The 24,715-nt window shown below is 46.6% G+C and overlaps 1 protein-coding gene across 1 annotated transcript in view; it reads right to left on the bottom strand.

Annotated features, from left to right (window-relative positions):
* Positions 1–24,715, bottom strand: part of fanca (FA complementation group A) — a 50,325-nt gene that overhangs the window by 6,263 nt on the left and 19,347 nt on the right. The window contains exons 19-35 of the mRNA XM_081355715.1: positions 24,476–24,525; positions 24,158–24,234; positions 23,314–23,397; positions 22,225–22,343; positions 21,577–21,647; positions 20,578–20,677; positions 20,321–20,505; positions 20,060–20,153; positions 19,810–19,983; positions 19,660–19,733; positions 12,076–12,204; positions 11,919–11,988; positions 10,026–10,180; positions 9,136–9,235; positions 9,004–9,063; positions 6,780–6,884; positions 4,239–4,354 (exon numbers count right to left, since the gene is read on the bottom strand). Coding sequence (XP_081211841.1) covers positions 4,239–4,354; positions 6,780–6,884; positions 9,004–9,063; positions 9,136–9,235; positions 10,026–10,180; positions 11,919–11,988; positions 12,076–12,204; positions 19,660–19,733; positions 19,810–19,983; positions 20,060–20,153; positions 20,321–20,505; positions 20,578–20,677; positions 21,577–21,647; positions 22,225–22,343; positions 23,314–23,397; positions 24,158–24,234; positions 24,476–24,525 — 1,763 coding nt within the window. The remainder of the gene's footprint in view (positions 1–4,238; positions 4,355–6,779; positions 6,885–9,003; positions 9,064–9,135; positions 9,236–10,025; positions 10,181–11,918; positions 11,989–12,075; positions 12,205–19,659; positions 19,734–19,809; positions 19,984–20,059; positions 20,154–20,320; positions 20,506–20,577; positions 20,678–21,576; positions 21,648–22,224; positions 22,344–23,313; positions 23,398–24,157; positions 24,235–24,475; positions 24,526–24,715) is intronic.

Genomic DNA, 24,715 nt, shown 5'->3' with positions numbered 1-24,715 from the left:
TTGAATCTATTCATATGAACGTCCTGCCGAGATGACTCTATCTGTTTCAGATGTTACCCATTGAAGTGCCAAAATCTGTCTTTGATTTGCTTAATAAAATAATTTCTAAATTTGTTTTGGCAAGGAAAACGGCCAAGAATAAGGCTTAAAATAATACAATCAGCTAAAACAAATGGCGGGCTGGGACTCCCAAACTTTAGGTTTTACTTCTGGGCAGCTCAGCTGAGGCCCCTGGCTTCATGGATGAGAGAAGACACACAAACCCGGTGGATTAATATTGAAAAGAGCCTCTGTTCATGCCCCTTAAAAGAGTACCCTTTTCCAGTGTATCATTAAAGAATGCCTCCATGGGTGAACGGACCAAACTATACAAAGATCATTTGGTTTGTCTAAGAAAATCTAATCCGATAATCTTAATGACTGCACCATCTCGTACGGACGTGGGTTTCAAAAAGTGGTCTCAATATGGACTTGATTATCTGCACCAATTATTTCATGATGACACACTTAAATCATTCGAACAAATAAGAAATTTGGTCAGAATTTTTTAGATATTCACAACCGAGACATTTCCTCACAACGCATACGGATCTAGAAATGATTAAAAAACCCTCCCCAATAGAAGTTGATTTTAAAGAAATACAAATTGGACGTGCGGTCAAAAAAATCATTTTTAAAGGACATCTATTATTTTTGACTAAGAATTCAAATAACACATCACAGATCAAGGAAAAATGGGAGGCCGAAATGAATGAAACGGTTCCTCTTGAAACTCGGGAGGAAGCTTGTGGAGAGGCTCATCTCCTGACCAACTCTAATGTCTGGAGGGAATTCAAATGGAAGATAATAACCAGATTTTCTGCGAACCCCACATATGGGATCCATCCTGCTCAAGTGCTGGAGAAATTGTGGCCAACATGTTGGTAACCACACCCGTATTTTGTGGTCAAAAAATTAAGAAATTACTGGAAAGATATATTTGATGCCCTTAAAGAAATCTTCCATTATGAAATCCCAGAAGACCCCATAATAGCCCTTCGAGGTGTGCGTCCAGAGGGCCTTGAGGGTAGAGCTAAAATATATTTATTACAAATTTTACTCGCTGCAGCCATTAAGTGTATTACATGCAGATGGTTAACACCTGACCCTCCGTCATACAACACTTGGATTCAGAAAGTGTGGGAGTTGTACGAAACGGACACCTTTTTTTTGATCAGCTGTGTAATGAGTGCTTCCACACCGAACGCGGATGCGCTGCGGCGGAAACACGACTTTGTTTCGCTTCGATGCCGATTTTTTTTTAAACTTTTGCGGCGACAGAAAAGGCTTCAGCCGATCACATACAAGGACAACGATTTGAAAGACGAGGTGTGGCATAGCATTGCCAACCAACTCGGCTATCACGACTGTGAGTGTGTTGTGTGCTAGTTTTAGTCGTTGTATAGTCCTGTGCTGTGTAGGCTAGCAGGCTAAACTACATCTGGGATAGAAAGCTAACACTATTAGCGTCAAAGATAGAGACAGAGACCGTGTTTACTGTGAACGTAACAAAATGCAACTAAAAGCATTAGCATAATCCCCTTAAGGCTTGTCTTCACTGGATGATGATGATGATGATGATGATGATGATGATGATGATGATGATGATGATGATGAAGTGTCCATGTTTTCTCAGCTGTCGGCACGAAAGTTTTGGAATGTTGAAGCTCTGACGTCACAGAAGTCGCAAATTCGCGTCGCGGCTGATGTGAATGGTTTTGATGCGAACTATTCACACGCGAACTATTCGCTTATTCGTTTCGCTTTTTCGTTACGCGTCCGGTGTGAAAGGGCCTTCAGAAGCAGTGTGCTCAGGCCTCCGCCCTTTAGAGCTCAGTAGTGTAGTAGCTGGCAACAAGGTCTTAAGTTTTCCTCTGAGCCCCTTGAATAAAATAATTCAAGTCATAAGGTCCAATGCCGTTGGCCACTTACTGAGGCCTCCATTCCCTTGGGTTTAGTAGAGAATATAAAATCTGTCTTGTAAAAAATGCAAGATAATAGGCCTCGACCCTGATACACTCCTCAGGGTCATGCTGATAGTAATCCCCTTGTTAAGGTCATTATTGACCCTTGTTAGGGAGTACTTTGCTACCCATAGTTCATATGATATCACCCTTCACCACCCAGACTCAGGTAGAGACAGATTAGTGACTCCCTCTCATTTGGGATGGTTGAGTATGCTCCCTTAGAGCCGAAGCACTGCCCGGGCTGACGCCCATGACATTCAAAGCTGTAGGCCTCACAGTAGGCCTCCTCGATAGTCCGGTAGGGTAAGACTGTACTCCCCTTGCTTTAAAGGGTCGATAGCACTTCTGCTGAGTACACTGCCTGTTGGCAATGTTAAATAAGTATAACCCAGGCCCACAGGGATATCTGTGAGAGTACCTGGCTTTTGTGGCCAGCCCTGCTAACATCCTCGCTATCAAGTAGTTAGGCCTCAACGGGCCTCCTTGAAGGCGGCTCCTCAACGAGTTGGATGCTTAGCACTGCAAAGGCATTAAGTATCACCTTGCAGGCCCCATGGAGCCCCCGTTTCTAGCCCAGAGCCTGGTCAATACTTATCAGGTTTGAGCATAGTGTTCCAGAATCTATCTGAGGATCGCTCTGTATGAATACTTAACTCCCTAAGTCTGGTCGGAAGGTCGAAGGACTCTCACGAGGCGTCCCTGTTAGATCGGCCCTAGAGCTGGAGGCGCTCCCCTTATTAGGGTCCCTTTAGAGTGCCCAGCCTCCACAGGCCCTGAAGCACTGTGTAGATCCAGGATCGAGTAGAGTTACTCCCCTCGTTTGCAAGGGTTAGAAGCGCTATGCTGAGTTCTACTCTCCAGGATACCCGTCTCTATGATCCGGTCTGTGAGCAATCACTATCTGCAGTCCTCCCTATCGGATGCCTCCACAAGTGAGGCAAATAATGTTAGAGACTCTGTTTAGGAAACAGACGTGTTGTTGGCAAGACCAGGTCAGCCTCCCTGGTGGCATGTGGGGTTGACTTCATGTCCCCCTCAGAAAGTGACTGGACGGGACTCCTCTGGACCCCCTGGCCATACTCGCAACAGAAGCTGTTGGTTCCAAGCCTTTGAGCGGCCTTGGTAGGCCTTCATTGTGTCGGAGGCCTCTTTGAGGCTTATAGCTTGGGCAGGGACCATAGGGAATACTGTCAGTATGTGACCCGAAGGGGGAGTGTTTGGCATTTCAGTGAAACTGCCATTTCTGAAGTTTTTGTCACAGCCATAATTTGGCATGCACTCCCCTCAGCATGGTGGGTTTGTATATCGTTCCCCAAAGCGTCATCGACGCAGTGCGTTTTCCCTTTCGAAAGGGAACGTCTCAGGTTACGACTGTAACCTACAGTGCATCTGGAAAGTATTCACAGCGCTTCACTTTTCCCACATTTTGTTATGTTACAGCCTTATTCCAAAATGGATTAAATTCATTATTTTCCTCAAAATTCAACAAACAATACCCCATAATGGCAACGTGGAAGAAGTTAGATTTTTTGTTTCTGAATGTTAGTGGAGACATTTCTGTAGTTGTTGTGGAGTTACATTGATCATCATCTCCAAGTGTCCACAGTTCCTGAGGTCTTTATAAGACAGTGGTGACATGTTCTGGTCAATAGTGTTCAGTGCTCGTCTGTGCTCAACCACAGAACAGTTTCAGGCTTTGCTGGATCTTTATCATTGCGTTAGAACTGGTCTCTGTCGTCGCGTGTGAAACCAAATGTCGGCTGGTGTGTGTAAACGTGCAGATTAAGGGCCGGTAATATTATAATAAGATCCTCTTCATACGTCAGAAGGGGAAGAAATCTGATCGGCTTATTTTTTTACATGTTTGCAGAGAAAGGCTCACCAGAACAAAGGTTTTTTTACTGGGTTTCACTTGTCACGTTTTCTGGGTTGGTAGAAGCACTCGATTATAGCACTTAAACATGGAAAAAGTCAGATTTTCATGATATGTCCCCTTTAATACATCAAGTTAGACTGAATAAAAATGTGAAATGTTGCCTTTTTTACTTTTTATTATAATTTCAGTGTACGTTTATTTTACTTCAAGAAAAGTTAAGGGATACAATTATTGACTACAGGGGAACTTTAAGACCTTTACTCATACCATCTAAGATATGTAAGACTTGTTTACAGGCTTAAATGAAATGAGACTGAGTGAGAGAGTTTTTCAGGTCATGCAGATGTGTGTTTCACCGTGAGCTCCAGCTGTGACTGTCGTCCAACATCTGCAGCTGTTGAGGAAGAGCATCTCGTCCAGTCAGACGCTTCCACTGCGAGCTGAGCGCCACAGAGAGACGCCTCCACCAGCGCTGCACACACACACACACACACACACACACACACAGTCAGATGCTTCCACTGAGAGCTGAGCACCACAGAGTGACGCCTCCACCAGCGCTGCACACACACACACACACACACACACACAGTCAGACGTCAGGACGCTGCACAGACATCAGTGCTCTAGAGCAGTTTTTCCCTAACTTTTCAAAAATGTGTGGCACCCTCCACTAGTGTTGTCACGATACTACTTTGATATGATACCTTGAAATGTATAGATTTTCAATACCACGGGGAAGAACCGCCTACCTTCATATGGATATTGTACACACATCTCAGGGAACCGAGGTTATGTTAGGAACCGGTGGGGGACCAATCCAATCACGCCGTGCTATATTCAAGCAGAACGACATGTTCTATGACCCGAGCCTGAGACACTTGGACAAGTGTCAGGCCCATTGCAGGCCCATAGAAGCATAATCTAGAGTGATAGCGTCCACTAGCCAACAGGATAACATTTGCTTCGTGACTGGAAGCCCTTTGGTGCGGCTGCCGAAGCTTTTAAAGAGCTGTTCAGACTGTCCGAACTGGGCGGAGCGCTCTATGCTCTCAGGGCCCGAACCGGGCAGAGCAGGTGTAATTGTCGTGGGAAGCAGAAAGCAAAATAGCTGGTCGAAATTACGGCCACTGGGGCATGGAAAGCTGCAATAATCACAACAGAGACTTTGAGCGTGGATGGGGTACGGCAGATTCCCTTCCCTGATCCTTTTGATGACCTGAGGGAGGAGTGTGACCGGAGGAAAAGCATACAGAGGAAGGCTGGGCCATTCGTGGGCCAGCGCATCCCTGTCCTTCGAGAAGAACATTGGGCAGTGAGAGTTGTCTTTGGAGGCGAAGAGGTTGACTTCTGCTCTCCTAAAAACGCTCCAGATCATTTGAACCGTCTGGGGATGAAGGGTCCATTCCCTCTGGGGGACACATTGCCCCCTGGTTCAGTCTGCCCGGCACGTGTGTCACTCTCCGCAAGTTGCCTCGTGCTCATAAGAGGAGACTTCTGGCTAGCCTGTACAGAGGTCTCAACCTAAGCCAGTTTATATAGGACACTACTGTACAGAGCTACCCGACTCGTGCTGGAGGCGTCCGTGGTGACCACCGTCCTCCTTGTGACCATCCCCAAGCTTACTTGACATGACAGTGGCCTGAGCGCCTTCTTTGGAAGGGATCTGGGATTTCAGCCAGTACTGCAGCAATGCAGCAGACCCAGCGGAAGTACCGCCGATGCGGAGGCCATGAGGCGTAGCATCCTTTGAAAGGTTCCGAGGGGACGACGGGCTCCTACTCTGAAAGAGGTCGCAAGCTGCTGAATAGTCTGAGCACGCTCGTGTGTCAGCCAAGCCTTCATTCGGGCAAAGTCTATTACTGCAACCAGGAAGGAGATCGTCTGACTGGGGAACAGAGGGCTCTTGGCTACGTTGATTCTGAGTCCCAGGCATTCCAAATGGCTGAGGAGCACAGATCTGTGAGTTCAATTCTGCCTCCGACTGGGACACCAGTAGCTGTAGGGGGGGCAGCTTCTCATAGCCCGTCTCAGCGCCGTCGGCGGTCGAGAGCGTGGCAGAAGTGGAAGTGCGTAGGCGGGATGAGTAGAGGGCGCACCACAACTTTGTCAGTTCTTCGTGATCCTCCGGGAAGCACTGTGCGGACCGCTGACGAGGGGCCTGTTGGCGCCCCGGCAGGAACCATCTGTCCAGGCGGCTGCGTGTGGGCTCCTCGGGAGAAGCCAAGTCGAGGCCGAGCTCCTCGACAGCTCTCGACAGGACACTGAGCTCGGCGTCCAGGTCAGCTCTGGAGTCGCTGCGTTCTCTAGACGGCAAGGGGGTGGGGTCATCCACAGAGCCTGCCCAATTCGATCGTCGCTGAAGAAGATAAATCTGAATCATATGGCGAAATGAGCTGCTTTTATAGGCAGCTGCCCCGCCCCTTCTGGCAGGCTCTGCGCTCGGATCGGCGGGCTGTGCCCTGATTGGCCCGCGCAGTTACGCCGCTCCGCCATAGGTTCGTGCAGTTCCCACTGACCAGCCAATAGCGTGCGATTAGTTTCTGCACTGTTAGGGCTGTGCAGTTGCACTGCTTTTTTTTATAAAAGGCTTCAGTATGCGGAGAAAAAGGAGTTTTCCCCATCTCGTCTAGCGACGCAATCCCACTGACCAGTCGAAAGGGAACTTACAGTTTGCATTTTTATTATACATTTGTGTGCGTTATTTGTTGTTATTAGAGACATACCAGATTGATGGTACATACATTTTTTATTTTATTTTTACAGATTTGAGCAATTTTAAAATGTTTGGTGTTTTTACACGGCACCCATGCTCTCGCCAGACACCATCCCCGGTTGGGAAACGCTGCTCTAGAGGACAGATGTTTGCACACACACACACACACACACGTGTTTACCGCAGCAGACAGCAGCAGCAGTGGACACTGAGCGGTGAACTCCGACACACACGCGTTCACGGCGTCAGCAGGACCGGCACAGCTCGCGCCGACACACACCACCGCCTGAAACACAACACACACATTAGACGTAGACATACTGCAAATATTGTGATTTGAACCGTTTGAACATGTAGGGCTGTCAGAAATGTTTTTTATTTTGAATTTGTCTAATAAAAAATAAAAAACGGCACATTCGAATACTACAATTTTTGGTGTGAAGAGGCGGACGAGACATGATGATGACGTCACTGACGCGGTGTGTTTCTGTTAGCTTATCCAGTAAAGCGCGGTGCGGCTGATTTGTTCATGTGAAAAATGGCGGGAAAAGCTCTTCCTGCTGATGAAACCCTCTCAGTTGGAGGCAAAAATGGTGCAACAACATACTTGACCAAACCTGCACATCGGTCAGAGCTGAGTGGGTGTGTGTGTGTGTGAGTGTGTGTTCATCAGCTGAAACACTGTCAACAGAAAGTGCTCAGCACTCAACAATCATGTTTTTGATGATCGATCTGTAGATGAAGTGAGTAGAAGTGTGTTTCTGAATGTCAGTTTGCTGTTTAGTGTTCATGTAGTTCATCACGCTGTGTGCTTAACCCTCTGGGGTCGGCAAACGCGCCGGCGCGTTTTGCTGGATTTTCTTCACATAGTAGCACTTTAAACTTAAATTACTCCATCATTTATGGTCATACAGAAAAAAGAAATATAAAAAAAGAATCTGTGATATTTCTACTTTTGTATGTGTCCACTTACAATCAAATCAAAACATTGTGCTTTTGTAAAATAAAGAAAATAAACAGGGTGTGCTTTCTGCCATAGGTTATTGTTATTATTATTTTATGCAGCACTGTGCATAGCCTATGCTTACAAGGCACAACAAACCTGGTGTTCATTATATTATATATTGTTGGAAACATGTGTGTGTGTGTGTGTGTGTGTATATATTCTGTGAATTTTAAAAAGCTATTTTAACCAGAAAAATCTAAAATGTATTCCCAAAATCGTGGCCTATAGTTTCTCTAGATATCAGTATGTTCACTTTTTCTTTTTTTTTTTTTTTCAGTGACCAGATGCCACTGAGTCCTGCTGACTTCAACATTCACATGAGTCTCTGTATATAAATATGGTAAAGTGAAAATCAAACACCTTGGAAATTAAAGGTATGTACAATGTTTTTAGGAATGGCACAAAGATCTCTGTCTTTGGATCATTGTTTTCAATAATGTGCTTTTTTGTCATTTGTTGTGTATCTTTGGACTATGTTGTGTTGTAAATAAATCCAAACAATCAAAAAGCCATTCTTTTTTAAATCTCCTCATTCTTTGTGCAAGGTTGCTCAGAATGATAGGGCCTGATAGCTCCTAATAGGGCCATTAGGGAGTGTCTTTGTCTTTCTCAGGTGTGAAAAGCGTACATATTAATGATGTGATCACACCTCCCGCATAAAGCTTTCTCACACAAAACATGTCTTACAGTTTTTAAATCAATATATTGTCTTATCTGAATGAGCAGTCAGGGTGATTTTCACATAGTTTTGGAGCAAATATTCTAGGCTACGTGATACAATTTTCAAAAGTCTTGTGAAGAAATAATCAGTATGGGTTTCATGGCCTTATTTCAGTGACATTTTTTTTTGTATTTTCACAAACCACGCATAAATGTCATTATCTCAAACCTACAAACTTTTACATACATGCTGCTGATATATTATTGTACAAATGTCAGAGCATGTCAGAACACCTCCAGGGCCAGAAAACAGCTCAGACCCCAGAGGGTTAAGTGTGTTTTCTCAGGTTACTGAAGCACTTACACAGTTTTATGCACTATTGTAACCTAATTTTCCTTGCATACACATTAAGGAAATTATATTTTATTTAATAATATCTGTTTCAAAAGTTAATGCACTTTAAAACGTGAATGTAGTTTAATTTCAATAAAAGATGCAATGCTTAATTTGGTTTATATTTGCTTATTGCGCTCGCTTGCGCCCTCTTGTGGACACAGGAGACAATACAGTACTTTTCTCCTCTAACATTAAATATTGCCTTTAGAATTCGAATATAATTAGAGTTTTGCTAAGATTTAAGAAAGAAATTAGAATTCAGTTTTTCAGCCATTCTGACAGCCCTACACAGTGCACAAGAAGTTTGTAAGTGATGCAGTTTGTTTAGATGTTGTCACCTACTTTGAGGAAGTGAGCCGTGAGACTGAACGACAGCAGGCCAGCAGAACCACTCGCCCTCCTCTGAGAGAGACACACACACGTCACACACACACCTCATCATCACATCACAGATCATGTGTGTCGTGCTGAGACCTGAACATGCGTGATGTGGTCCATCATCCGACGGCAGTCCAGGGTTCTCCGGTCGGTTCTGACGGACACCAGCAGGACAGCAGGAAGAAGAACTAGAACCCTGAGAGACACGAACACCATCACTGTGTGTGTGTGTGTGTGTGTGTGTGTGTGGACAGCAGCAGGACAGCAGGAAGAAGAGCTAGAACCCTGAGAGACACGAACACCATCACTGTGTGTGTGTGTGTGAGTGTGTGTGTGTGTGTGTGTGTGTGTGTGTGTGTGGACAGCAGCAGGACAGCAGGAAGAAGAGCTAGAACCCTGAGAGACACGAACACCATCACTGTGTGTGTGTGAGTGTGTGTGTGTGTGTGTGTGTGTGTGTGTGTGTGTGTGGACAGCAGCAGGACAGCAGGAAGAAGAGCTAGAACCCTGAGAGACACGAACACCATCACTGTGTGTGTGTGAGTGTGTGTGTGTGTGTGGACAGCAGCAGGACAGCAGGAAGAAGAGCTAGAACCCTGAGAGACACGAACACCATCACTGTGTGTGTGTGAGTGTGTGTGTGTGTGTGTGTGTGGACAGCAGCAGGACAGCAGGAAAAAGAGCTAGAACCCTGAGAGACACGAACACCATCACTGTGTGTGTGTGAGTGTGTGTGTGTGTGTGTGTGTGTGTGTGTGTGTGTGTGTGTGTGGACACCAGCAGGACAGCAGGAAGAAGAGCTAGAACCCTGAGAGACACGAACACCATCACTGTGTGTGTGTGCGTGTGTGTGTGTGTGTGTGGACACCAGCAGGACAGCAGGAAGAAGAGCTAGAACCCTGAGAGACACGAACATCACAGTGTTTGTGTGTGTGTGAGAGTGTGTGTGTGTGTTTGTGTGTGTGTGTGTGTGTGTGTGTCCGTACCGGCTCACGTCGTGAAGCGTCTGCTGGTATTTCAGCTCCTGTGCGATGCTGTTGGGGTCAGGCGTCACGGAGCACCTGCTGTCAATCAGGTCCCAGAGGAAGTGACCCGTGTCCTCTGATGCGCTGTGAGTGAGCAGCTCTTCATACAGGAACGCCTGCAGAGAGAGAGAGAGAGAGAGAGAGAGAGAGAGAGAGAGAGAGAGAGAGAGAGAGAGAGAGAGAGAGAGAGAGAGAGAGAGAGAGAGAGAGAGAGAGAGGGAGGGAGGGAGGGAGAGAGAGAGAGAGAGAGAGAGAGAGAGGGAGGGAGGGAGAGAGAGAGGGAGAGAGAGAGAGCAAGAGAGAGAGAGAGAGCAAGAGAGCAAGAGAGATGTAGAGTAGTGACTGTATGAGACACTGAAGCTGCTTTAGATCAGGACTCCTGCACCCCACCTCATCACTCAACCTCGGTCTGTGGCGACCTCTGCTGTTGGGTTTTGGAAATGCAGTTTGGTACCTTTGCCCACAAATGACCTAAACTGGCAATCAGCTGGATCCCCGTGCTGGTGTGAGACGCTCCTCTAGAGAGATGTCCAGCTGAGCCAGAGAGCTGACGCTGGTTCTGGACGGCTCATTCTATTATTTAGTGTTGCCTTCATTTTGTAATTAAACAAACACTACTTTTGGAGCCTAATTTGCTCTACGTGTGTCCCTGGCAATGACTCCGGTAACTTTAACCATTGAAAGGATACGATGACAAAGATATCGCTTTCCTTATTCAAACAAATTTTTTCTCAGATGAAAATATGATTGACTTGAAGAGTGAAAGCCCGAAGCCGTATCATATACTTGGATATTTATATGGGCAATATCACACTCATAGCCATGAGAAACGCCTCTATATCTATATCAGACGGACTGCAGCCTTAACTTTGCGCGAAAAGATTGTTTTAACAATAAAATTAAAAATGTATTTCCTATATATTGTCTTTCAATAATTCAAGCACTTTTCAAATACTTCTTAAAAATGGCTTGTGAAGGGATTCTGGATGCTTCAATGTATATGTAATGAGGGATTATAATCAAGGTACTAATCAATATTTTTCCTCCTAAATATCACTCGAGTTGAAAGACTTCTCTAGGCTTATGGGAGTTTACTCTGTTATCAGTGTGATTACTGAAATGTTCATGTGTTCTCTAATGTCTGTGATATGAATGCAGTAACAGTGCATGCTCTGCTTCCCGGCTTCCAGAAGTGAAATATGGAAAGATGTTTTGTTTGAGAAAGGTCTTCAACTGATTCTGGGTCTTACACTTGTGTCGGGGGTTTTCCAGGACTTCAAATTTCAAAAAGTCAAACTCAAGCACTTTAAGCATCTTTTAGGAGCCCTGAGTGTAGGAGCCCTGAGTGCAGGAGCCCTGAGTGCAGGAGCCCTGAGTGCAGGAGCCTTGAGTGCAGGAGCCCTGAGTGCAGGAGCCCTGAGTGCAGGAGCCCTGAGTGCAGGAGCCTTGAGTGTAGGAGCCCTTAGGAGCCCTGAGTGTAGGAGCCCTGAGTGTAGGAGCCCTGAGGAGCCCTGAGTGCAGGAGCCCTGAGTGCAGGAGCCCTGAGGAGCCCTGAGTGCAGGAGCCCTGAGTGCAGGAGCCTTGAGGAGCCCTGAGTGCAGGAGCCCTGAGTGTAGGAGCCCTGAGGAGCCCTGAGTGCAGGAGCCCTGAGTGCAGGAGCCCTGAGTGTAGGAGCCCTGAGGAGCCCTGAGGAGCCCTGAGTGTAGGAGCCCTGAGGAGCCCTGAGGAGCCCTGAGTGTAGGAGCCCTGAGTGCAGGAGCCCTGAGTGCAGGAGCCCTGAGTGTTTCAGCGTGAGTGTTTCAGCGTGAGGGAAACCCTGCAGGCCAGAGGAGAATGAATGAAGGTGATCCGCACCTGTAGGAGCGACAGAAGGTCAGGCAGACAGCTGTCTGTGTGTGGATGAGACCGCTCTCCTGGCTGTGACCTACACACACACACACACACACACACACAGACACACATTAGGTGAGGTATGACTGAGATCCCTCTGAAACCCGTGCGAGTCACTCACGTCGTGTGATGGTCTAGAACAGCAGTGATGATGCGAGCGCAGATCTGAGTCACGTCTCCTTCACAGCCTCCGTCACACTCTGACATGTGCAGATAATACTGATGACACGCCCACTGCTCATACTCCTGCCTGACACACACACACACACACCTCCGTCACACTCCGACATGTGCAGATAATACTGATGACACGCCCACTGCTCATACTCCTGCCTGACACACACACACACCTCCGTCACACTCCGACATGTGCAGATAATACTGATGACACGCCCACTGCTCATACTCCTGCCTGACACACACACACACACCTCCGTCACACTCCGACATGTGCAGATAATACTGATGACACGCCCACTGCTCATACTCCTGCCTGACACACACACACACACCTCCGTCACACTCCGACATGTGCAGATAATACTGATGACACGCCCACTGCTCATACTCCTGCCTGACACACACACACACCTCCGTCACACTCCGACATGTGCAGATAATACTGATGACACGCCCACTGCTCATACTCCTGCCTGACACACACACACACACCTCCGTCACACTCCGACATGTGCAGATAATACTGATGACACACCCACTGCTCATACTCCTGCCTGACACACACACACCTCCGTCACACTCCGACATGTGCAGATAATACTGATGACACGCCCACTGCTTATACTCCTGCCTGACACACACACACCTCCGTCACACTCAGGGATGTAGTGGAGGCTAAACGCACGTAAACGCCGTTTACGCACCTCCCAAAATTCGGAAATAGCGTTAACCCACCTCCTAAGTGCGTTTATCCACCTCTAAATTGCGTTTATCCACCTCTAAATTTCACGTTATTTGAGCGGACTTTGCTTTTCCAGTGCGTGATCGCCGATCGGTACATGATTCGAGCATTTGGGCCGTTAATGACAGAGCAGAACGCGCAGCGCAAACAAGGAGTGGAACAGAGCAGAGAGCGCAGCGCGCCGACACACACACACACACACATACACGGAACAAAGAGAATGGCGCACACACGGAGCGGAAAAGACACGCTTGTTAAGTTACTAAACAAGCTGCGCGAGAATGAAACCTGACTGCCGAACACAGAGGGGCGGGACGGAACATTTTTGGTTTTATTTTTTTTTTAGTTTTGCAAAATCGTCTGTTAATGTCAGCAGCCATTACACTTGTGGAAACTACAGTGCAACCTATATTATCTTTCTTCTTTTAATTACAGAAACCTTTTTATGAGTTTTTTTTTTTTTTTTTTTAAATGTGGCACCAGATTCATCCTTCTCTCATTAATCTGCACCTGCTACATTAGCTATTGGAAAAAAACTGTAATCGACAACTATTTTGATAATTGATTAGTCGGTTTGAGTAATTTTTTAAGACAAAAGTAAAAAATTCTTTGATTCCAGCTTGTTAAATGTGAATATGTTCTAGTGTCTTCTCTCCTCTGTGACAGTAAACTGAATATCTTTGAGTTGTGGACAAAACAAGACATTTAAGGACGTCATCCTGGGCTTTTGGGAAACACTGATCCACATTTTTCTGACATATTATAGACCAACAGATTAATCGACTATGAAAATAATCCCAAATCTATAGGATATAAGCCTCCCTCTCTATCTCTCTTAAATATTTTTGTTCTCTCTGTTTTGTCATTTAGTAAACTTTATAGAATTCAACCATATTATTCCTTCTTGAGTCTCTTTAACAAGAACTTAGATTAATGTATGAATTGAATAGTGATCGTGTGACCTATGATGAGGGAACAACCAGTGATAACCTTGGTAGTAGGCTACCATCAAATGATAGCCTATAGCGATGTCATCAGGATACACATACACCGGTAGGCAGTGGCCCACCTTACCAGGTGATCACGTCGTGGTCCACCAAAATTTATAGTTTACCCACCTCTTTTTTTACCACTACACCTCTGGTCACACTCCGACATGTGCAGATAATACTGATGACACGCCCACTGCTCATACTCCTGCCTGACACACACACACACCTCCGTCACACTCCGACATGTGCAGATAATACTGATGACACGCCCACTGCTCATACTCCTGCCTGACACACACACACACACACACCTCCGTCACACTCCGACATGTGCAGATAATACTGATGACACGCCCACTGCTTATACTCCTGCCTGACACACACACACACACCTCCGTCACACTCCGACATGTGCAGATAATACTGATGACACGCCCACTGCTCATACTCCTGCCTGACACACACACACACACACACACACACACCTCCGTCACACTCCGGCATGTGCAGATAATACTGATGACACGCCCACTGCTTATACTCCTGCCTGAGACACACACACACACACACACACACACACACACACCTCCGTCACACTCCGACATGTGCAGATAATACTGATGACATGCCCACTGCTCATACTCCTGCCTGACACACACACACACACACACCTCCGTCACACTCCGGCATGTGCAGATAATACTGATGACACGCTCACTGCTCATACTCCTGCCTGGCACACACACACACACACACACACCTCCGTCACACTCCGACATGTGCAGATAATACTGATGACACGCCCACTGCTTATACTCCTGCCTGAGACACACACACACCTCCGTCACACTCCGACATGTGCAGATAATACTGATGACACGCCCACTGCTCATACTCCTGCCTGAGACACACACACACCTCCGTCACACTCCGACATGTGCAGATAATACTGATGACACGCCCACTGCTCATACTCCTGCCTGAGACACACACACACACCTCCGTCACACTCCGACATGTGCAGATAATACTGATGACACGCCCACTGCTCATACTCCTGCCTGACACACACACACACACACACCTCCGTCACACTCCGACATATGCAGATAATACTAATGACACGCCCACTGCTCATACTCCTGCCTGACACACACACACACACACACCTCTGTCACACTCCGACATGTGCAGATAATACTGATGACACGCCCACTGCTCATACTCCTGCCTGACACACACACACCTCCGTCACACTCCGACATGTGCCGATAATACTGATGACACGCCCACTGCTTATACTCCTGCCTGACATACACACACCTCCGTCACACTCCGACATGTGCAGATAATACTGATGACACGGCCACTGCTCATACTCCTGCCTGACACACACACACCTCCGTCACACTCCGACATGTGTCGATAATACTGATGACACGCCCACTGCTCATACTCCTGCCTGACACACACACCTCCGTCACACTCCGACATGTGCCGATAATACTGATGACACGCCCACTGCTTATACTCCTGCCTGACATACACAAACCTCCGTCATACTCCGACATGTGCAGATAATACTGATGACACGCCCACTGCTCATACTCCTGCCTGACACACACACACCTCCGTCACACTCCGACATGTGCAGATAATACTGATGACACGCCCACTGCTTATACTCCTGCCTGACATACACACACCTCCGTCACACTCCGACATGTGCAGATAATACTGATGACACGCCCACTGCTCATACTCCTGCCTGACACACACACACACCTCCGTCACACTCCGACATGTGCAGATAATACTGATGACACGCCCACTGCTCATACTCCTGCCTGAGACACACACACACACACCTCCGTCACACTCCGACATGTGCAGATAATACTGATGACACGCCCACTGCTCATACTCCTGCCTGACACACACACACACACACACCTCCGTCACACTCCGACATATGCAGATAATACTAATGACACGCCCACTGCTCATACTCCTGCCTGACACACACACACACACACACCTCTGTCACACTCCGACATGTGCAGATAATACTGATGACACGCCCACTGCTCATACTCCTGCCTGACACACACACACCTCCGTCACACTCCGACATGTGCCGATAATACTGATGACACGCCCACTGCTTATACTCCTGCCTGACATACACACACCTCCGTCACACTCCGACATGTGCAGATAATACTGATGACACGGCCACTGCTCATACTCCTGCCTGACACACACACACCTCCGTCACACTCCGACATGTGTCGATAATACTGATGACACGCCCACTGCTCATACTCCTGCCTGACACACACACCTCCGTCACACTCCGACATGTGCCGATAATACTGATGACACGCCCACTGCTTATACTCCTGCCTGACATACACAAACCTCCGTCATACTCCGACATGTGCAGATAATACTGATGACACGCCCACTGCTCATACTCCTGCCTGACACACACACACCTCCGTCACACTCCGACATGTGCAGATAATACTGATGACACGCCCACTGCTCATACTCCTGCCTGACACACACACACACACACCTCCGTCACACTCCGACATGTGCAGATAATACTGATGACACACCCACTGCTCATACTCCTGCCTGACACACACACACACACACACCTCCGTCACACTCCGACATGTGCAGATAATACTGATGACACGCCCACTGCTCATACTCCTGCCTGACACACACACACCTCCGTCACACTCCGACATGTGCAGATAATACTGATGACACGCCCACTGCTTATACTCCTGCCTGACACACACACACACACTCCGACATGTGCAGATAATACTGATGACACGCCCACTGCTCATATTCCTGCCTGACACACACACACACCTCCGTCACACTCCGACATGTGCAGATAATACTGATGACACGCCCACTGCTTATACTCCTGCCTGACACACACACACACACACTCCGACATGTGCAGATAATACTGATGACACGCCCACTGCTCATACTCCTGCCTGACACACACACACACACCTCCGTCACACTCCGACATGTGCAGATAATACTGATGACACGCCCACTGCTCATATTCCTGCCTGACACACACACACACACCTCCGTCACACTCCGACATGTGCAGATAATACTGATGACACGCCCACTGCTCATACTCCTGCCTGAGACACACACACACACCTCCGTCACACTCCGACATGTGCAGATAATACTGATGACACGCCCACTGCTCATATTCCTGCCTGACACACACACACACACACCTCCGTCACACTCCGACATGTGCAGATAATACTGATGACACGCCCACTGCTCATACTCCTGCCTGACACACACACACCTCCGTCACACTCCGACATGTGCAGATAATACTGATGACACGCCCACTGCTCATACTCCTGCCTGACACACACACACACACCTCCGTCACACTCCGACATGTGCAGATAATACTGATGACACGCCCACTGCTCATATTCCTGCCTGACACACACACACACACCTCCGTCACACTCCGACATGTGCAGATAATACTGATGACACGCCCACTGCTCATACTCCTGCCTGACACACACACACACACCTCCGTCACACTCCGACATGTGCAGATAATACTGATGACACGCCCACTGCTCATATTCCTGCCTGACACACACACACACACACCTCCGTCACACTCCGACATGTGCAGATAATACTGATGACACGCCCACTGCTCATACTCCTGCCTGACACACACACACACACACCTCCGTCACACTCCGACATGTGCAGATAATACTGATGACACGCCCACTGCTCATATTCCTGCCTGACACACACACACACACACCTCCGTCACACTCCGACATGTGCAGATAATACTGATGACACGCCCACTGCTCATACTCCTGCCTGACACACACACACACACACCTCCGTCACACTCCGACATGTGCAGATAATACTGATGACACGCCCACTGCTCATATTCCTGCCTGACACACACACACACCTCCGTCACACTCCGACATGTGCAGATAATACTGATGACACGCCCACTGCTCATACTCCTGCCTGACACACACACACACACACCTCCGTCACACTCCGACATGTGCAGATAATACTGATGACACGCCCACTGCTCATACTCCTGCCTGACACACACACACACACACCTCCATCACACTCCGACATGTGCAGATAATACTGATGACACGCCCACTGCTCATACTCCTGCCTGAGACACACACACACACACACACACACCTCTGTCACATATTCCTGTTGTCTCTATAATAACACTAATCAAACAACAAAAGACAGAAAAAATCCACTCGTTGTGACTGAATAACTTTTGTAAATATATTTGTAATATTTCATTTATAAAGTGCATTGATATTTTACATTTGGTTACAGTTTCTGTTCGAATAACTGAAAATCTTAAAGGGGACCTATTATGCCCCTTTTCACAAGATGTAAAATAAGTCTCTGATGTCCCCAGAGTGTGTATGTGAAGTTTTAGCTCAAAATACCCAACAGACCATTTTTTACAGCATGTTTAAATTGTCACTTTTTGGGGCTCAGAAAAACGCGCTGTTTTAGTGTGTGCCCTTTAAATGAAAATGAGCTGCTGCTGCACGGCACAGGGGGCGGAGCTTCATGAGCTCACACTCAGTCTCTCAGGACAATCTCATCTCACGGAATGATGATAATATCAGAAACTCTCAGTAACGTGTTCATTTCGACCCGGAGTCGGACAATAATGCCCACAGAGTCAGAGTGCTGTATGGAGATGGAACAGGTATAGTTTAGTTTAATTACGGTTATAAATATTTGTCATCTGCTTGTATGTATCCACTATTAATAGCCTACAAGTCTGCTGTTTCGGACCAGGTCCGAATGATGATCAAAAATATACTGATGAGTTTAATAAAGTTTATTGTACATCACACAAAAGATGAAGCATTAGTTTTACTCCAGAAAATCACCGTAAGAGCTGAGTAAACACAGTATAAGAAGTGCCCAAGTACATAAACGAATTTCGGTAGAGTTGAGGGAGCATTTTCTTTGAAAACAAAATAATTCCACCTCGTCTTCAGCGGCTGCCTCAGATTTCGGGAGTAAATAGAGAGAGCTATGTGGATTAGTACATCCAGCCACACAACACCTACAACGCTTGGGAGACATTCTCGTCAGTGCAGCAGCTGTGAACGCGATCAGGGCGGGGCTATGTTGAAACTGCAGTGTCTGTCAACAGTCGTGGGCGGGGCCTGTGCTGTAGTGACGTCACTAAAGCCGCATTCTGAACACAGGTCGTTGGGAGACACTGCTGATGATTTATGGGGATTAATAAAAAAGGAGTGGGTGGATTTTTATGACTATTGGGAGGTTGTGTACACACACTGCCAACACACATTTATGTCCAAACAGCATGCAAAAGTGTTTACTTGTCTTTAATAAGGCTTGAAATGCCTTAGTTAGTTTTCTATGGTGTTTTTAAACCACAGGCAAATGTTCCTGTAAGTGTTCTTTAGCCTGTTGGTTTCTGTTCATAATATTCAGCTACAATTAAATGTTTTGCAATAAGACTAAATGTGAATGATTTATAAGGTTGTTGTTTTTTACCTTATTGGAATTAAAATTTGGAATCAATAAGAATCGGAATCGTTAAAACTCAAATGACACCCAGCTCTGATCGCAGGCCTCTGTGAGGTGTTACAGTAGTGTTGTGAGCGGTGTGTTCCTGATGCTGGTGTGTTGTGGATGAGCACTGCTGTACCTCTCTGGATCCGTCAGGGCATCCCGGCTCCGGTGAACCTGAAGCTCAGCTGAGAGCCACTCAGAGAAAGAGAGCTGATGAAACAACGAGAGTATAACCCAACCATCCGACACACTGACGTCACCTGATCGCATGAGGCTCTGAGAGTACCTGATACTGAGGCTGTTTCCTCAGGGATCGGATCTGTGTGTTCCTCCACAGAGCCACAGCTGAGTCTTTCACTCGTCCAGTCAGATCGGACACGTCTGTGTACGCATCCGACTCGTCTTCATCGCTCATGAGCGCTCGTGTCTCTGGGACCAGTCTGGCCATCACATACTGAGCCTGGAAACACACATGTGCAGTCAAACATCTCCACTCTGAAGATCTGATCAACATCAACAGCTGACTGCTTTTGTACCTTTTTATAAAGTGTTTCTGGGATGAAGTTCTGGAGTTCCTCTGACTGAGCGTTGGCTCGGCACAGGCCGTAAGACAGAACGGCCACACACAACCTGAAGATACACACACACATGATATCTTTATCATTATTCTAGAAATTGTCCTTGGTGTGATCGGGACTAAATGTACCCTCCTGATCTGGTCAGTTAGAGGTTACAGGTCAGTTAATGTGTGGTGAGGTGTGTGTTTGAGGCGTGTAGCTGGTGTGTGAGGGTCAGACCTGAGGCAGAGGGCCATGTGTGCGCGTGTGGAGCAGATCAGAGCCTCACAGAGACACTGGGACACGGAGAGAGCGACCGCAGACGAGCCCGTCAGCTGCACCCGAACACACACCTGTGTGCAGTGATGAAGCTCCACCTGCAGCGCCGCCACACCCAGAACATGAGCGGCGCTCAGAGCCTCGGCCTGAAACACACAGCGTTACACACACATGCACAGAGAGAGTGAGAAAACACACACGAGGGACACAGTGATTACCTGGTGCTGGAGCAGATCCCACAGTCTGTGTATCAGGGCAGAGACGAGCCATCTGTGACCCAACAGAACCTTCACAAACACACCCGGCCATGATCCCTGCCTGAGGACAACATCACCCAACCGCTCATTACAGACACACACAGTACAGTGGTGTATCGGGATACCGATGATTCTACATATTTGGAAGATGATAACTGATATATTGGCCAATACATTCATAGAATTATCATATCGGGCAAATTTAGATACCTATGCATTTATCGGACAATATATCAGTTATCGGCTTCCAAATATAAAGGAAGCCGAGCTGAATGTTCTTGTCCTTTTAACAAATGCATTTCTATGATGCATTTACTGGAAAGGGTTTTTAAAATAGTTTTTTGCACACGATTTCTAAATATTAACTATATAACTATAAAAAAGTATATTCTCTGATTAAAATACACATAAGGTTTTGAGACTATTAATTTCCATGACTTTTATATCCTGGTCATTGAGGGGGCGATCTCATGTAATCAATATCTTGAATTGTAGTCGTTTTAGCTGATTTTAATGCTCGTTTTATCTTAAGGCCCCTGGTTGAGAGACTGAAATCATTGGAAGACATGATGTTTCCCAGCTTATTACTATAAATCATGATTATAGTATCATGGTTTATCTATATAGCATACAATCAAGCCTTGTTGAAAAAGGCTTAGTTTAAACAGAACTGCGCTCACTTCTGATTTCGGTTCACTCGACTCGGAAAGCACCTTTCACAGAGAAATACTGAAGCCTTATTGAAATAACGCTGTTGTCCTACAGTGGCCAATGGCATTCAAGCATGAGAAACAGGGGCGGGGCTTATTCTCTATATACAGCAGCACTGAGTGACATCGCCTCAGAATCATTCAATCAGGCCGCAGTATTTCTGAGAACGGCGTTTCCCCGTGATGTCAGTGTCTCGTTTAGTGATGATGATGATGATGATGATGATGATGATGTGTGTGTGTGTCGTACCTGTTAGGAGGGCTGACTCTGGAAGCATCCAGCACACACACACAGAAGCTCTGCAAGATCAGATTGGCCACCTGAGAAACGTAGATAAGAAGCAGACTCTTAAAGTGAGGCTTTAATAACACATCCATCATCTTTACCGTCAAAATAAACGGTAACACTTTACAATAAGGTTTCATTAGTTAACATGAACTCAGAATGAACAATACTTCTACAGCTTCTTATTAATCTTAGTTAATATTAAAGGGATACTTCACCTCTGGAAAGATGAATGTGTATTTAAATCGGGTCATTTATGTAGTAGAAATGTGAACAGATGTGTAGTAGAAATTACTGACAGAATTTTCATTTTTGGGTGAACTAACTCTTTAATTCGTTGATAATACACACTGTAACTGTGCAGAATGCATATATTGGCAACTGGAATAAAAAAGATGACTTCAGAAATGGGGTTTAATTTCACAGATTCACTCGTGTGTGTGTTCGGGTCATTGGCCTGTTGGACAGTAGGAGTGTTTATGGTCTAGATGCTGCGCTGAATTAGTGCCAATCAGGACTTCATGTTCAGGTGAAAGAGAACAGATAAGGAGAAGATAATAGCGTGTGTGTGCGTGTGTGTGTGTGAGCAACATCATGAATCTGTGTTCATACAGCAGCGTGTGTCGAATCAGGCGAATCCAGGTTCAGCGTGATGATATCACTTCCTGTCTCTTCATCAGGACACATGTTCCTCAATGTCAGAGAGATCCTGGACAGCTGAGCACAAACATCTGGCACAACACAAGACAGACAGCAGGATTTAGAGTGTGTGTGTGTGCATGTGTATGTGTGTGTGAGTGAGTGAGTGTGAGTGAGAGTGTAGTGTGAGTGAGTTAGAGTGAGATAGAGAGAGTGAGTGAGTGAGTGTGAGTGAGTGTGTGACTGAGTGAGTGAGTGAGTGAGTGTGTGAGAGTGAGTGAGTGAGTGAGTGAGTGAGTGAGTGAGTGAGTGAGTGTGAGTGAGAGTGTAGTGTGAGTGAGTTAGAGTGAGATAGAGAGAGTGAGTGAGTGAGTGTGAGTGAGTGTGTGACTGAGTGAGTGAGTGAGTGAGTGTGTGAGAGTGAGTGAGTGAGTGAGTGAGTGAGTGAGTGAGTGAGCGAGCGAGTGTAAGAGTGAGTGAGTGAGCAAGTGTGTGTGAGAGCGAGTGAGTGAGTGTGTGTGAGAGCGAGTGAGTGTGTGTGAGAGCGAGTGAGTGAGTGAGTGAGTGAGTGAGTGAGAGTGAGTGAGAGCGAGTGAGTGAGTGAGCGAGCGAGCGAGCGAGTGAGTGAGCGAGTGAGCGAGTGAGTGAGTGTGTGAGTGAGAGTGAGTGAGTGAGTGAGTGAGAGTGAGTGAGTGAGTGAGTGAGTGAGTGAGTGAGAGTGAGTGAGTGAGTGAGTGAGTGAGTGAGTGAGTGAGTGAGAGTGAGTGAGTGAGAGTGAGTGTGTGAGTGAGTGAGTGAGTGAGTGAGTGAGTGAGAGTGAGTGAGTGAGTGAGTGAGAGTGAGTGAGTGAGTGAGTGAGTGAGTGAGTGAGTGAGAGTGAGTGAGAGTGAGTGAGAGAGTGAGTGAGTGAGTGAGTGAGTGAGAGTGAGTGAGAGTGAGTGAGTGAGTGAGTGAGTGAGTGAGTGAGAGTGAGTGAGTGAGTGAGTGAGTGAGTGAGTGAGTGAGTGAGTGAGTGAGTGAGTGAGTGAGTGAGTGAGTGAGTGAGTGAGTGAGTGAGTTTACCCCCGTCAGTCATCAATCTCCTCAGCTGAAGAAACTGCTCGCGTAGAATCACCTGATGATCGTCCACACTGGACTCACACACACCTAAACACACACACACACACACACACACACACTCAACTAAACCGACACAATACACACTGCAGTGGCCACTTCTCAAAAATCAGAGGAACAGTTGTGTGAGCATCAGAGCAGACTCTGAGAACACACACCTGTGTGACGCTGTGAGCAGAGTGTGTGAGTGTGTGTCTGACATCATGTGCTGAATAATGCAGAAGCGTTCTGACACTTCCACATCACACAGGACACACACGTGTAATGAGACTGTGACGAGTTCCTCCAGCAGTGAGTGACTGAAGATCTGATGAACTGATCTGAGATCAGTAACAACACCACTGTCTCCTCACAGCTCCACTCATCATCATCACACACTGATCATGATCTTTACACAGGGCTGATCTGAGATCAGTAACGACACCACTGTCTCCTCACAGCTCCACTCATCATCATCACACACTGATCATCAACACACACTGATCATCATCACACACTTTATGATTGTGAAGCTGCTTTGAAAAGATCTATATTGAATAAAGCGCTGTAGAAATAAAGCTGGCATGATATGATGTAAATATTAAAATGTTTACTCCTGAATTTAACATACAAAACAAAACAAATGTACAGTTTCTGTAGTAAAAACTATTTTATAGTCACACGTAATAAAGTTTCTGACAGATCATGATGTAAACATCTGAAAATTAATGATTTCTGACATGATTTTGTGAAGGTCACTGTTGCCCTGTGAGATATTTAATAAAATGAATAATAATGTGATTATGAGCACCTTGTTTCTGGCGGTGCGTCTCTCTCTGACAGGAGTGTGTGTATGACGTGTAGAGCGCCGCCGGGATCTTATCCACCCTACACACACACACACACACACGCACAGAGAAGATCAACACACACTAGAAGATCAACACACACTAGAAGATCAACACACACTAGAAGATCAACACACACTAGAAGATCAACACACACTACAGAAGATCAACACACACTACAGAAGATCAACACACACTATACAGAAGATCAACACACACTACAGGGAAGAGTAGAGCGTTACACTCGTGGTAAAGTACACTAATAATACAGTGACACCTACTTCCTCAAGGCCTCAATGAAGGTCATTCTGGCATCTGACGTCACAGGAAGCTAATGAAGAGAGATGAGCATTAGAGAGCAGTGAAGGGACAGGAGTGTGTGTGTGTGTGTGTGTGTGTGTGTGTGTGTGTGTGTGTGTGTGTGTGTGTGTGTGTGAGTGAGTGTGTGTGTGTGTGTGTGTGTGTGTGATGCTCGTCCAGGACCAGCCCTTCTCTACAGCACCTGCTCTCAGTCCGGCTCC

The sequence above is a fragment of the Scardinius erythrophthalmus genome (assembly GCF_964197995.2).
Source record: "Scardinius erythrophthalmus genome assembly, chromosome: 24".
Taxonomy (NCBI): Eukaryota; Metazoa; Chordata; class Actinopteri; order Cypriniformes; family Leuciscidae; genus Scardinius; species Scardinius erythrophthalmus.
Note: the sequence above shows the minus strand (reverse complement) of the source record. Positions and strands in the feature narration are given on the sequence as shown.